At 37.8% G+C, this 14,072-nt stretch overlaps 1 protein-coding gene and 2 long non-coding RNA genes across 3 annotated transcripts; all 3 read left to right on the forward strand.

The window, feature by feature from the left end:
• The first annotated feature begins 454 nt into the window (after positions 1–454).
• LOC133869484 (uncharacterized) lies at positions 455–3,235 on the forward strand. Its single transcript, XR_009900457.1, has 3 exons — positions 455–896; positions 976–1,059; positions 2,870–3,235. It is a non-coding gene; the product is annotated as an uncharacterized LOC133869484 (long non-coding RNA).
• A 2,346-nt stretch (positions 3,236–5,581) lies between these two features.
• LOC133869295 (uncharacterized) lies at positions 5,582–6,198 on the forward strand. Its single transcript, XR_009900411.1, has 2 exons — positions 5,582–5,702; positions 5,962–6,198. It is a non-coding gene; the product is annotated as an uncharacterized LOC133869295 (long non-coding RNA).
• Positions 6,199–9,982: 3,784 nt separating this feature from the next.
• LOC133867636 (cytochrome P450 710A1-like) lies at positions 9,983–12,112 on the forward strand. Its single transcript, XM_062304389.1, has one exon. It carries the CDS (start codon positions 10,265–10,267, stop codon positions 11,789–11,791), a length of 1,527 nt encoding a protein of 508 aa, XP_062160373.1. The 5' UTR covers positions 9,983–10,264; the 3' UTR covers positions 11,792–12,112.
• Positions 12,113–14,072: the final 1,960 nt, after the last annotated feature.

The following is a 14,072-nucleotide window of genomic DNA, read 5'->3' on the forward strand; positions in this document are numbered from 1 at the left end:
TCTTTAGTTTCGGGAACTGAGCGCACAATGCTGTTGATGTTTCTTTTAGACAGGTTTATTTATTTATTTTGTTTAACATGTTCCATTTTCAGGTTGATTTGAAATCCAAATATTTTTTTTGCTGTATGGGTCATTCAACTTTTTTTTTTGTTTTTTTGAGATGGGACTTGGCTTTTGTAGTCATTATCATTCATCATTATGAAACAATATGGTTATCTTCGACTGCAAAGTCACTTTTCTATGTTTCAATGCTTAAAAAGCAGGAACTTGGCATTACTGCTCACTCTCTGCGAGTAGTGATAGGCAGGGGCCATCTTGCCGGCCCCTGCCCGGCCCTTTCCTACGTGGAAAGGGCCATAGAGTTTTTAACCTTTTTTTTTTTTTTTTCCAAAAAAAAAAAAAAAAAAAAAGAATTCAAATTTTCGAATACAACAAAACCAGTTCAGCCGATCCATTTTTCTCATTTTTGTCTTCCCCCCAAATTTTCCCTCCCTCTCTCCATCTACCCCAAAATCTTCCTACCGTCGACCACCACAACACTACCCGCCACCGTCGACCACCACGCACGACCCGCCACCGTCGTTCTCCATCTCCGACAGAGCGACCGCCGACGAGGTCCCCCACCATCTGACGACCCATACCCAACCACCGGCAGTCTTCCAGTTCCGGCCCTTTTCCATCTCCGGCCGTCTTCTAGTTCCGGCAAACCAGCCTTTTTGTTTTTTTTCAGCTACCGTGACCCAGCTTCGCCACCGTCGATCATCACGCACGACCCACCACTAGGTACTGCCAGGCGCCATCTCCGACGACCCATACCCATCTCTGTCTCCCTCCACGACGACCCATCTCCATCTCTTCCCACCGAATAGATCTGACGAGCCCAACCATCAAAAGAGGTAAGGTTTTCTCTATTTTTTTTTTTCGATTTTCCCTGTCCTCTGGTTGTAAAGATCTTGTTTTTCCACTTTTTTTTAGATCTAGAATCTCAGTTCCCTCCACGACAATCCATCTCCATCTCTTCCCACCGTACAGATCCGACGAGCCTAGCCATCAAAAGAGGTAAGGTTTTCTCTATATTTTTTTTTTTTTCGATTTTTCCTCTCCTCTGGTAGCAAAGATCTCGTTTTTCCGCTTGTTTTTGGATCTAGAATCTCAGTTCCATTATTCTCAATATAGTTGGGTTTGAAACTCAGATCTGTATTTTTCGTTAATTGGTTTTGCTGTGGTAGATTGTTGGCTCTGCTTGGTGTTTGTTTAGGCCTTTTCTTTGTTTCAACCTATTAGTTGTTTTTGGCTTGTAGTTGTTACTCTTTTCTTTTCTGCAGAATTTCTGCAGTTTGTATTCTTTGATTATATCTTGATTATTGCAGCCCTTGAGCAGTTCCTTGAAAATGATGTAAGAATTTGGTTTCTGCTTCCATGCTTTTTTAATTATATCTTGGCATGGTAATGACCCCGTCACTGTTTTTGCAATCCACATTTCTTGCTTCTCCTCCCTGCCAACAAAGTTGCCAAAAACTGAAATACGTAATTGATTCCCATGGCTATATATATAGCACTGAAAGCTCCCATTTTTATCCAATTCTGATTCTCAATTTAAGGAGCTAGCATTCGTATTGTTGGAAAATTTATATAGTGTACTGAAGTGATGCAATCTACATGTTTTGAATTTTGCATATTTATCATCATCAAAGACATTGCATCTCCAACTTTAGTTATCTCATTCTCTATTTTGATTGCCTCGTTTCTTAAATTATCTATTTGTTGGCCCAAAATGCTATCCAGTAATGTTTTGTGCGAAACCTGCTCCCTTTCGGGTTCAATTTTTTCTGGGCTGGGTTACTAAAATGTATCTTCTATGTTGCTTTCCAAAATCCATCTGAGTTTGATTAGGCTTAGGAAAAATGATGACTGTTCATTATAGTTCATATTTACTGCATATAGGTGTGTGTCACTGTTATATACCTGTACTGAAGTTTTTTGAGTAAATTGAGCATGATGTGGTTTAATATGATGAAATATGAAAAAGAAGTAGATGGAAGTCATCCTTTAGTGTTTATGGGAACATGGGACGATGTATATGCAATCTCATAACAGTCAGCAAGTGCTTGTTATGGGCGTTTTGCAAAATAGTCTAATGCTTGAAAGAATGTTTATCCATAAATATGAATGTCTTTTCTTGGTAATATGAATTTATAGGCAGCATTTTCATCAATTTTTACTCCTGTCCTTAATTTATCGACTCCGAGTGCTTGAAAGAATGTCTGCCCATAATTTTTACAGCTTGAGGATAATACGCTTAATGCCCTCAAAAGAAAAAAAGTTTTTAGTGATTACATCAGTTCCAGTGCTATTCAAAGATCAAGGCACACTTCAGCACTGATGTTTCGAACAGCCAAAGCATAAAGCCAAAGTTGGCTTTGCGTCAAGGTTGCTAACATTTTTGTGTTGCCATCTGAAAGTTGCTTGCTTTTTCACTTTCTTTGTTTAATTTACTGTTTTTGGCATATTCGTATGCAAGTCTATGAATTCAAATAATTATCATTGCTAATAAAATTGTAGTCTACCTCAAACAACGCATCGGTGATGGATGAATTTTGGTGGAATTTGAGCTTGTTTGGTTTACTGCAATGTGGAATTTGTGGACATTAACTTCAATTTATGTAAATTTAGTCACTGCTCGTCCCTAAGTAGTTGGGGTAAAAAATATTTAGGTTCTGTTGAGTGTTTAATTTTTGTTATATTTTGAAATTAGCATTTTTGTGTTAATTTTGGTATGAACCACATAATTTTTGTGTTATATTTTGTCGTTAGTAGTTTATGACATTTTTGCTAACCTTTTTTTTTTTTTTTTTTTTTTTTCATGTAGAGAGTCGGTGATTGTGATTTTTTTGAATGGGCTGATAAAGAGATGTCTAGATACGAGAAGAGATTAGCGCAACATTTGAAAGAGATGGAGGAGAGAAGACAGGCTGACAATGACAAAGTTGAGGAATTAATTGAAAAAAAAAATGCAAGGAACAATTGGTGCAACATTTGAATGAAATGGAAGAGAAATTTGAGGAATTGATTGAAAAAAAAATGTAAGGAACAATTAGCGCAACATAATGGGAAAATGTTTCGTGTTTTGTTATTAGTTGTCATTTTGCTTTTAGCATTTTATTGTTGTAGTTATAGTGAACCTAGACATATTAACTTAATGTTAAAATGAAATTATGGAAACAATTCAGTTGTATGAGACTTTTTTCTGTTTGTACGAATTTCCTAAATGTATGTTAAACTTAATTGTTGTCTTTTGGTCTTAAACTGAATTGTTCCTACAGTTTCTTCGGTCTTTTGGTTAGTTGTTGGGTGATTTTGGCTGGTCTCTTTAACTGAGTTTTGTAAGTTTTAGAGACCTAAAATTAGGAAATTACTGTTAAGAAATTGAGTGGATGTGGTAGGCAACTAAGAAGAGACTGTGGCTTCCATTTCAAAGACGTCTGAAATGATTTACCCCATCGAACTACTTGCTTGGGATGGACCCTTTGAGCACCAAACCAACTCAATTGACATGGGAAGAAACAAAACTTCCCCGCAACTCAATGGACTCTCTTTATCTTCCATATATGGATGAACTGCAACTTGCATGTGCCAACAATACATAATCTATCAAAAACCTTTTTTCTTCACAATTTCAAGTCTATATGTACGTAGACTTCATTCATTTACAAGGATATTGACATCTTGAAAGTAATTTATTCTTAACGGCCACAATAATATTAAAAACAAAATATTCTCTTTTCCATCACTATCAACCAAATGACAAAAAGTAGAACCTTCCAAAAGAAATGGAAGAAATGAGAAACAGAAACTATAGATCAGAAGAATAAATTTTTTTTATTTTTTTTTTTCATAAGTAAGATCTGAAGAATAATTGGAGCAAGACTAATTGTCATCTAGAACGGACAAAAAATGAATCAATAAATATTATGCGTGATATGCATAAAAGAGTCAAACCTCCATAGTATACAGCAGCTTGACCACTGCTATAATGCGTTAGAGCACCAAAAAGATTTGTGTTGTAAGCTAAAGCCAGAGCTGCCAACAAAGACACTACTTTCAACATCACAGAATAATAATTGAGCATTTTACTAAGCCTAATTACTCAGTACACGAGACAGGAAGAAAATGAAGGAAAGGTATTTCACAATTCACATAACACAAACATGTAAGAAGGCATTTTAGCCTAAGCATAAGAACAATATCAAAACTTCACAAACCCAAAGAATAAGCCTTTCTATTAGCTTCTTTATAGAACCTCAAAGCATTAAGCATACATTTATTCCACGCTGAGACAGACCAGAATAGGTTGGGTTATATACCTTCTGGACATGAACCTTGAACAATTAATGCCACTTTTACTTGTAAAAGGAAAAAGGTACTTTCTTTTTACTTGCTTGATTTTCATCACTATTGTGTTCTTATAACACGTTTCTAAATTGCGCATTCAACAAAAATCAACACAGGATAATTCCATGATTTGAAAAGGGTTCTGGAATTTCCAACATATGTCTAAAGAATGGTCTGTACCATGACATTGGAAGGGAAAGGTCTTGATTTCCAATGGGGCTATGGTTTTCCAAATATGCTTCTGATGAAAGGAGACAAAGGATGTGAAACAAGCATTAATCTTTGATTATTTAACATTGCCTTTCAAAATTTTATTCCAAGTTAACTCTGCTTAAGCATGGACGGATAGGTTTCAGGAATTCATGAACTGACATCATTGCAACATTTATCCTATTTCTGATGGCTCCAATTTCTAGTAATGAATTCCTTCCATAAGGGAAGAGTATGTGGCTTCAAATGCTATTGAAGACAAGCACAAGCATAACTGCAAAAAAAAAAAAAAAAAAAAAAAAAAAAAATGAAGGAAAGGTGTTTGCTTTAATACCTGACTGAGACCTACACTTGAAGGAGACGGATTTGGGGGGAAGCCGGAGCTGGAAAACGGTCGGAGATGGAAGACGGCCGGTGGGTGGGCTTTGGCCGAAGATGGAGAACGACGGTGATGGCGCCTGGCAGTGCCTAGTGGTCGGAGATGGAGATGGAGATCGAAGTAGACGGTGGGGGACCTCGTCGGAACTGGAAGAATGACGGAGCTCGGAACGGTGGCTGGCTCGTGCGAAACACCTCGTCGGAACCGGAAGAATGATGGAGCTCGGAACGGTGGCGGGCTTGTGCGAAACACCTCGTCGGAACCGGAAGAATGATGGAGCTAGGAAAGGTGGCGGGCTCGTGCGAAATTGGTCGCCGGAACCGGAAGGACGACGAAGCTCCGAACGGTGGTCGACGGTGGGAAGATTTTGGGGTAGATGGAGAGAGGGAGGGAAAATTTGGGGGGAAGACAAAAATGAGAAAAATGGATCGGCTGAACTGGTTTTGTTGTATTCGAAAATTTGAATTTTTTATTTTTTATTTTTTTTTTTTGGAAAAAAAAAAAAAAAAAAAAGGGTTAAAAACTCTAAAAGTAAAATGGCCCTTTCCACGTAGGAAAGGGCCGGGCAGGGGCCGGCAAGATGGCCCCTGCCTATCACTACTCACTGCTCTGCACATCAAGCTCCGTGCCACCGGTGGGAACAAGACAAAAACACCTGGTCCTGGGGCACAGTCTGCTCTCCGAGCACTTGCTCGTTCTGGAATGAAAATTGGACGTATAGGTAAGGCTCTTATTCCCTAGTAGGCAATTTTCACAATTTCAAATTGGTAATCATTTCCGTTATCCAACAGCATGGCTGGGAAAATAGCGTTTGTTAAACGATTTTAACTTAGGATACTGTTTAAGGAGTTAATTCAAGATATGTAATATTACGAGTACATGTCTTTTATGCATTGCAGTTTGAGGTTTACTTTGTTTTGAAACTATGTCTTGTAGCTTGTTTTTCCGTGTGTTAATTTCGAATTTAACTTGTGTTTCAGAGGATGTCACTCCAATTCCCAGTGATAGCACTCGTAGGAAAGGTGGTAGAAGAGGTAGACGGCTGTGAGCTTTTGCTATTCTTATCCAGTCAGAGCTGTTTTTGTTCTTGCAATGCAATAGTTGTGTTTTCCAATTGAATTGCCGGACCTTGGAAATTAGCCAATTTTGAAACTAATTTGTAGTTCCGGTCTCTATGGGATTCGCCAAAGATTTATTTTCAGCGCATTTGGAAACAATTTTTATATAACCTTATAATTATGCTTGCTGGCTCGACAGATTACACTATTTAAAATTGATGATGTTGCATTGTCCTGCTCATATGCTAATTTTTGTGTAATATTTGGTTGAAAAGTTGGAATTTTTTCGTGTTTCTATTATTGTGGATTCATATATTATCAAAGCCAACTTGATTTTGGTGGCCGAAATTTTCTCTTTACCACTTCCTTCGGTTTGTTCCTGACACCATAGTTTTATTGGGTCTTTCCCCGCCATTGTTGACACTATATCTACACGTCATTATGTCACCAGAAGTGCCATTGCCTTTTGCTGCTGTCATCATCCTGTAAAATCTCATCACAGCCCCACTGGTCAGGCGGCTCGTATGTTCCCTGCAGTTTTTAAGATTAACGAGCAATTGAGAGAATATATGTAAACGAGCTAAGCTTGGACGAATAGTGTATATTCAAGCTTGGCCAATCTAAGTTTATTACGAGCTCGAGCCGCTTTCGAGCTCATTTATCACAAACTCAAGTCGAGCTCTAGCTCATATGATGAGTTTTAAAAACTAAAAATTAAGTTCAATTTGGCTGAAAAAAAGAAATACCGATATTTTATGATAAAATGATCTAGTTATCACTAGTTCCTAATCTTTGTAGTTTAAATTACTATGAATTATGTGACATTATATGACCTACATGTATTTTTAGAATTTCTCTAAATAATGAATCATATGTTTATTACATAATTTAGATTATATAATGAAAATATACTATGTCCTATCAGTATATTACCTAAATTTTAAGATTTAGTATCATATAAACGAGCGAGCTAAGTTTTATATGGGTGTGTATCATTTAATAATCGAATATATTTTTGTATCCACGAATAATAACTCATTTAATAACTGAGTTGCGCACGAGTTGAGCTTTATCGAGCCGAGCCCAAACAAGTTCAAGGGTAGTTTTGCTTCATTTACATCCCTAATTGAGATTCACTGGACAGTAAATTGTCTTTCTATGAGTTGACAGAAGTTTGTACAAAAGTTTACGTGGACAGTTGGACATCAAAAATGACGACAAAATCGGAATTCTTTTAACAATCAATATAATGTATAAAAACGTTAAGATTTTTTTTTTTTTTTTTTTTTGAGATGTTCTATACATCATCTTCACATTCTTCTTTTATACTCTCGCTTTTGAAAATTACCGTTAGATTTGTGGGCCCATATGAAGGATTTACATGAATACCATAAATTCAATGGTAATTTTTAAAAACTGAGGAGATGAGAGAGAAAAAATGAATCGTGTATATATATATATATATATATATATTATAAGAAAAAGTGAAAAAAGTTATAATGTTTTGAAGTTGATACTTTTTAGAAAAAAATAAATTAAAAATTTAGGGGGTTTGCCAAACTAGCCCCATTGCCTTTATATAAAAATAAAAATAATATTATTATAAACGAGACTCGATATCTGTTTTCTCTTGAGGCGGAGGAGGAGGAGAATTGATCATAACACAATACACTGATTAAGAAGAAGAAGATGGGGAGGTGGAAGAAGATTTATCATAATAAAATACAATGAATAAGAAGAATAAGATGAGAAGTAGGCGGAAGAAGAGAAAGAGGATTTATCATAATAAATCCTAACACAATACAATGAAGAAGAAGAAGAAGAAAATTTACCATAACACAATACAACGAGGAGGAGGAGATGAGGATTTATTGAATAATAATTTTCTTTTAGAGCTGAACTATTGAAAATAATGGGTTTTTCGGCATCTTTGGAGCTCGTTGGTGATCGTCTCTACCTCCGTCGCCGCCTGGATGTTGGCGCGTGCTTCCCACGCCAGATTGCTCTTCGACTCAACCAACGTGTGGAGCTACTGCCTGTTTTCTTCGCCTTTTTTTGCTTCAACCCTCGGTGGTCCTAGATGACTTCGCCATTTCCCGTTGTTGAGAGGCCGTCCTTGGGTGGCGCATGATTCTCACGTGCCTCTAGGGATGGCTCCCATTCAAACCGATCTACTGCTGTTGTTTTTGTATTTGTGTTATTGTTTTTTTGGATTTATTTGTTGTTTCCCTCTCCCCATGTTTACCCTTATTATGGTGTTTGAGTCCTTGTGATTCAATACATTTTTCAAATCACCTTCAATAGTGACCCCAGTTTTGTGGCATCTGTGCCTCGAGTTAAAGAGTCCGCGTCTTCGAAAACATTGCCCCCGTGTAATTTCATTCTTAGAATTATTTTTGGGTTGTCTAGCCCTTATTGTATTTTTTTATTTCTTGTTATAATCTGTTTCTTATATACCTTTTTTTTAAAAAAAAAAAAAAAAAAAAGAAAAAAAAAAAAGAAAAAAAGAAAAAAAGAAAAAAGGGGCTCTGAAAAACAGTAATGATCCTAATGCATAGGCCAGCTGTTCTATATAATTTCAGTTGGCCCATTGAATAAAAAAAACATGTGGTATGGATGGCAAGACTGAGATATCTCCCTCGTCCCATAGAAGTCAAATATATATTTACATATATACCACGTAATGAGTCCTTGACTTGTGGGATATGATTTTTGAACGTACACTCATGTATTACGTCAATTTTACTGTTTAACTTTTGTGTTTTGTAAGTGAATAATATTTTATATTTTTTAAAATAACTAGTATTTAAAAAAAAAAAAAGATATATGCCTTGAACTCAAACAAAGCAATCCACTCTAATCTTCTACAATAATCATACTTGTTGATGGAGTTCTATACAATTAATCAGAGGATAAAAGAAATGCAAATTTCATCAAATAACATGGTTTCTATATATAAGTCACATAGTTTTTATATTAAGTCTACGTTACATTAGTAAGGGATAAGGTTTAATTCCCCCTCCTTTCTTCTTAGTGGTTACGGGTTTGAACCCGCTTGTAGTAGTAGTCCGAACCAAATACTATTAAGAAAGGGTTTTACGAACTTGCATTTCGGTGGAGTTGTAGTGACGAACTCGTCTTCCAAGACAGTAATTATAGTTCAAACCAAACATTTCACAGCATGTAAAAACCCGACCCGATCGTCATGCCCAAGGCGCGTAATTAGACTAGTCGACCCTTCACGCCCTTTTAATTAAAGAAGAAGAAGAAAGAGTCTGCGTTACATTCATTGACTTCATTCACGTCCAAAGATCAACTTTACAAACTGGACAATACCTTGTCCTTCTTCTCCTTGCCTTCACAAAATTGCACCATCAGTACTACATAAGTGCTCACGTCAGTTTATTAGAAACTCTTTTAATTACATCATAAAATAATTAATCTTTATCATTTATTTTTTTTAAAAAGAAATATATATTCAACTGTCTAGAGGGCTGTCATAATCATATAATCCATTCACTAATCAACAGCAAAAAATGACATAACATGCAGATTACATGATGTACGCAAATCTATTAGAACATATAATAAAAACAACTGGACCCAGAATAAAACCAACATCTTTTGCATTTGTAAAATAAAAAAAAATAAAAAAAAAAAAATAAAAAAAAAAAAGGAAAACTTTAAGATACAAAAAGTATTTGTTCTTCTGCCTCATTTTAATAACCGAGCAAGAAGAGGACAGTTGTTAATAACTTAGCTTTCGTGAAACGTGATTAATAATTCATGCATTTTGGAATGAGAAACATTAAAAATAAAAACATAGATTTGTAAAAAATAGTAAAATACACAAGAAAAGAAAAAGAAAAAAAAAAAGAAGAATAAATCTGCCTATAAATAATGCTCGACTGCTTGTCCTAAGCCATCATACTTAATCCTCCGATCCACGTCATTCCTCCCCTTCCCTAGCTGGATCTCTGTCCCACCCCTCTCCGCCGTCCTAATTCCTCTGTCTCTCTCACAGCCGGTATTAGTCCTCATAAGCTGTACCATTTCACACCATTGACCCTCGCCGTCGCCGTACCACTTTACCGTCCTTTTTTGACCCGACCTCTATATATATATATATATAATATATACACATATTTATATACACCCAAAATACACGCCCATTTCGGCATTAATTTCCCTCTCCTTTTCTTTTTCTTTTCCTTTCGAACAAAACATGAACTCCATCTTAATCTCTCTCGCCCCGCTTGCCCCTTACCTCTTTTCCTTTCTGGTGCTCCTCCTCTTCCTGGAACAGATCTCTTACTTGAACAAGAAAAAAGGTGTTCCCGGCCCGGCCTTCGTCTTCCCGTTCCTCGGCAACGCACTCCCATTGGTCCGTCACCCCACCAAGTTCTGGGACCTCCAGTCCGCGCTCGCCACCTCTTCCGGGCGCGGCTTCTCCGCCAACTACATAGTCGGCAGGTTCATTCTTTTCATCCGCGACACCGAGCTCTCCCACAAGGTCTTCGCCAATGTGCGCCCCGACGCCTTCCACCTGGTGGGCCACCCATTCGGCAAAAAGCTCTTCGGCGACCACAACCTCATTTACATGATGGGCCAGGACCACAAGGACCTCCGCCGTCGGCTGGCTCCCAACTTCACGCCCAGAGCGCTCTCCACCTACACCTCGCTCCAGCAGATCATTATCCTCCGCCACCTCATGCATTGGGAGCGCCTCGCCTCCCAGAGAAAGCATGAGCCGATCCCGCTCAGATTTCTCGCACGTGACATGAATCTGGAAACTTCGCAGACCGTCTTTGTTGGGCCCTACTTGGGCCGCGAGGGCCGCCAGAGGTTTAATCTCGATTACAATTTCTTCAACGTCGGCCTCATGAAGCTGCCCATCGACCTGCCAGGTACGGCCTTTCGAAACGCAAGGCTCGGCGTTGACCGCCTGGTCAAGACGCTAGCGGTGTGCGCGGAACAGAGCAAAGCGAGGATGGAGAAGGGGCGGCAACCCTCGTGCCTGATCGATTTCTGGATGCAGGAGACGGTGAGGGAGCTTGCGGATGCTGTCGCCGCTGGTTCTCCGGCGCCTGCGTACACCAACGACCTCGAGATCGGAAGCTACCTCTTCGATTTCCTCTTCGCGGCTCAGGACGCGTCGACCTCGTCGCTGCTCTGGGCCGTCACGCTCCTCGACTCGCATCCGGAAGTGCTGGCGAAGGTTCGCGAGGAGGTCGAGTCGATATGGTCGCCGGAGTCGGATTCTCTGATTACCGCCGAGCAGCTCGGGCGGATGAAGTACACGCAGGCTGTGGCGCGTGAGGTCGTGAGATACCGAGCTCCGGCTACCATGGTGCCTCATATAGCTGCGGAGGACTTCCCGTTCACGGAGACGTACACGATCCCGAAGGGTACGATCGTGTTCCCTTCGGTGTACGAGTCGTCGTTCCAGGGTTTCACCGAGCCGGACCGGTTCGATCCGGACAGGTTCTCGGAAGAGCGGCAGGAGGACCGGCTTTGCAAGCGGAACTTCCTGGCATTCGGGGCCGGGGCCCACCTGTGCGTGGGCCAGAGGTACGCCTTGAACCACCTCGTCCTCTTCATGGCGATGTTCGCCACGTTACTGGACTTCAAACGCCACCGAAGCGACGGCTGCGACGAGATCGTCTACGTCCCCACCATTTGCCCCAAAGACGATTGCATGGTTTTTCTCTCGAAACGGTGCGCACGGTACCCGATCCTCTCACTGGACTGATCAAAAGATCTAAAATGCCCCTTCGTACATTATTTTCTTTTGACTTTCTATGCGGTTTTTGGGAAGTCAAATGGGGTTTTTGGGTGGGAAGGGGATGGTAATCATGGTATTATCGTTGTTTGCCACGTTGCTCGAGGGTGGATTGGTCCAGGGATTTCCTGTGTTTTTGTGTTGTATTTTTTTACGAGTTGGGTGCGTACATAGCCGATGGACGGTTAGGATTCTTTGGAAAATTGTGTTGATCCGTGATTGGTGGATAATTGGGTTGGTGTGGGGAATTAAAAAATAAATAAAAAATTGTAAATTTCTCTCTTTTTTATAGCTCACAATTATTTGCTTAGCTCCTAATTATTTTTTAAATTCTTATTTATTTGGTTGGGCCCGTGTAAATGGAATTAAGATAGGCTGCCCGTGCAAGCATGCCAGTTGTCGGTGCACGATAAAGTTGTCTGCATGTCGAATCCTTAAAAGCGATTTGGGTGCTGTCAATACACTTTTGACATTAAATTAAACGGGGGTAGAAGTCAAACTATCCCATTTAACTACGATAATTTTACCATTCATTTGAATTGAAAAAGATCTTTGTCGGGAGATGAGTGAAAGTGTGAAAAAAAAAAATTAAAAAAAAATGATTGAATAATAATATTTTAAAAAGGTAAATAGTAGAATAAATAATTTGCCGAAGTTTACTAAATTTTAAACACTAGTAGTATTTAAAGTCAACTTGAATTCCAACTAACACGACTCTTTAGCTATATAAACAAATAATTATTTAAAAAAAATGGGAAAAGTGTTTAAAATATGTTATTAATGAGTTTTGGGAGTTTTTATTTATTTATTTTTAGTTTAAAAAAATATTCTGTTGTGATTTACAAGTAAAAACTATTTTTGTGTTTTAAAAAATGTTTTGTGTTTTATTTGTTTGTTAATGTTTTTTTTTTTTTGAGAGAAAAAAAAATCAAAAAAAGAAACAAACAAAGCCAAATTTTTAAAAGGTGTTTATATAAGATTTTAATTTGAAGATAAATCGAACCCTTGAATATATATATATAACTTGCTTTGAACAACTAGTCTACTAATTCCTAATTTAGTAGAATAGCTTGGCATGCATTTATGTTCCGTGAGGATCTTGGTCTGCACAAAGCTATTTTCGAGGGGAACTCCCTAAATGTGGTAAATGCTATTAATTCTCATGAAGAATGCTGGAGGTCTTGTGAAAATTTGGTGGGTGGTATGCTGGAAAAGTTAATGCAGCACACAGAATGGTTGGTGAACTTTACAAGGAGGGAAGCCAATTTAGTGGCTCATTGTTTAGCTAAGCATGCTTTGGAGATTCATCATGAAGTGGTTTGGAAGGAGGTGTGCCCACCTTTCTTACAGCCTCTAGTTCATGAAGAGCTTATGTAATCCTTTTTGATTCTATATTATTATGATCAGATATGATCTTTCCTAAAAAAAAAAAAAAAAAAAAAAAAAAAAAAAAAAAAAAAACTAGTCTACTAATTTGAGGTTGTTATTTTATCCTTCTACAAGTGTAGTTGATATAATTAATTGGAAAGGGAGTGAATGTGATGGGTTTTGAGGCTTTAAGCCACACGTAATCAAATAATCAATCAATGACAAAAAAAAAAAAAATTTGGGGTGTTGACTTTTGCAGTTGAGGTTGAGGGTGTGAATCACTGATTATGATTCGTTTGGGTGTTGAATCTGAATATTATTCGAATTTACTGTGCCAATTACGAAGTTTGACTTTGTGAGAAAAAAATTAAAAAAATTTGAATAAAATATAATTTATTTTTTTAAAAAAATAAAATATTATTCAGAATAATATTCGAAACAAACACACTTTCATGGCAGGGTACGTTTTAGATGAAATCACTTTTACTTACCCAACACAGTCGCCGTTTGCTTTGCTGGATTAGACCATTTATTTATTTATTATTATTATTATTATAACATTTTTTTCAACTGTAATTATCCAAACAAACTTTTAAATACTTATTTTTTGAGAATAAAAAACTGATAAAAAGAAATCCAATCCGGGCTTTAAGTCCAAAGTCCCAATCTCTCCTAATTATATTATAGTTGGATTAGACCCTAATAATAATAATATATTTAACTCATTAAAAAAGGTTTAGAAACTTGTATTTTATTCGACTGAAATCTTTGGCCATTTGCCCTTATCACTTAACCAGTCGCACCACATACCAGCAATTCAGCATGTTGCATAATTTAATGAAATAAAACATAGAATTCAAGCAAAAGGGAGAAAAATAAGGTT

This window comes from Alnus glutinosa, chromosome 5 (genome assembly GCF_958979055.1).
Source record: "Alnus glutinosa chromosome 5, dhAlnGlut1.1, whole genome shotgun sequence".
NCBI lineage: Eukaryota > Viridiplantae > Streptophyta > Magnoliopsida > Fagales > Betulaceae > Alnus > Alnus glutinosa.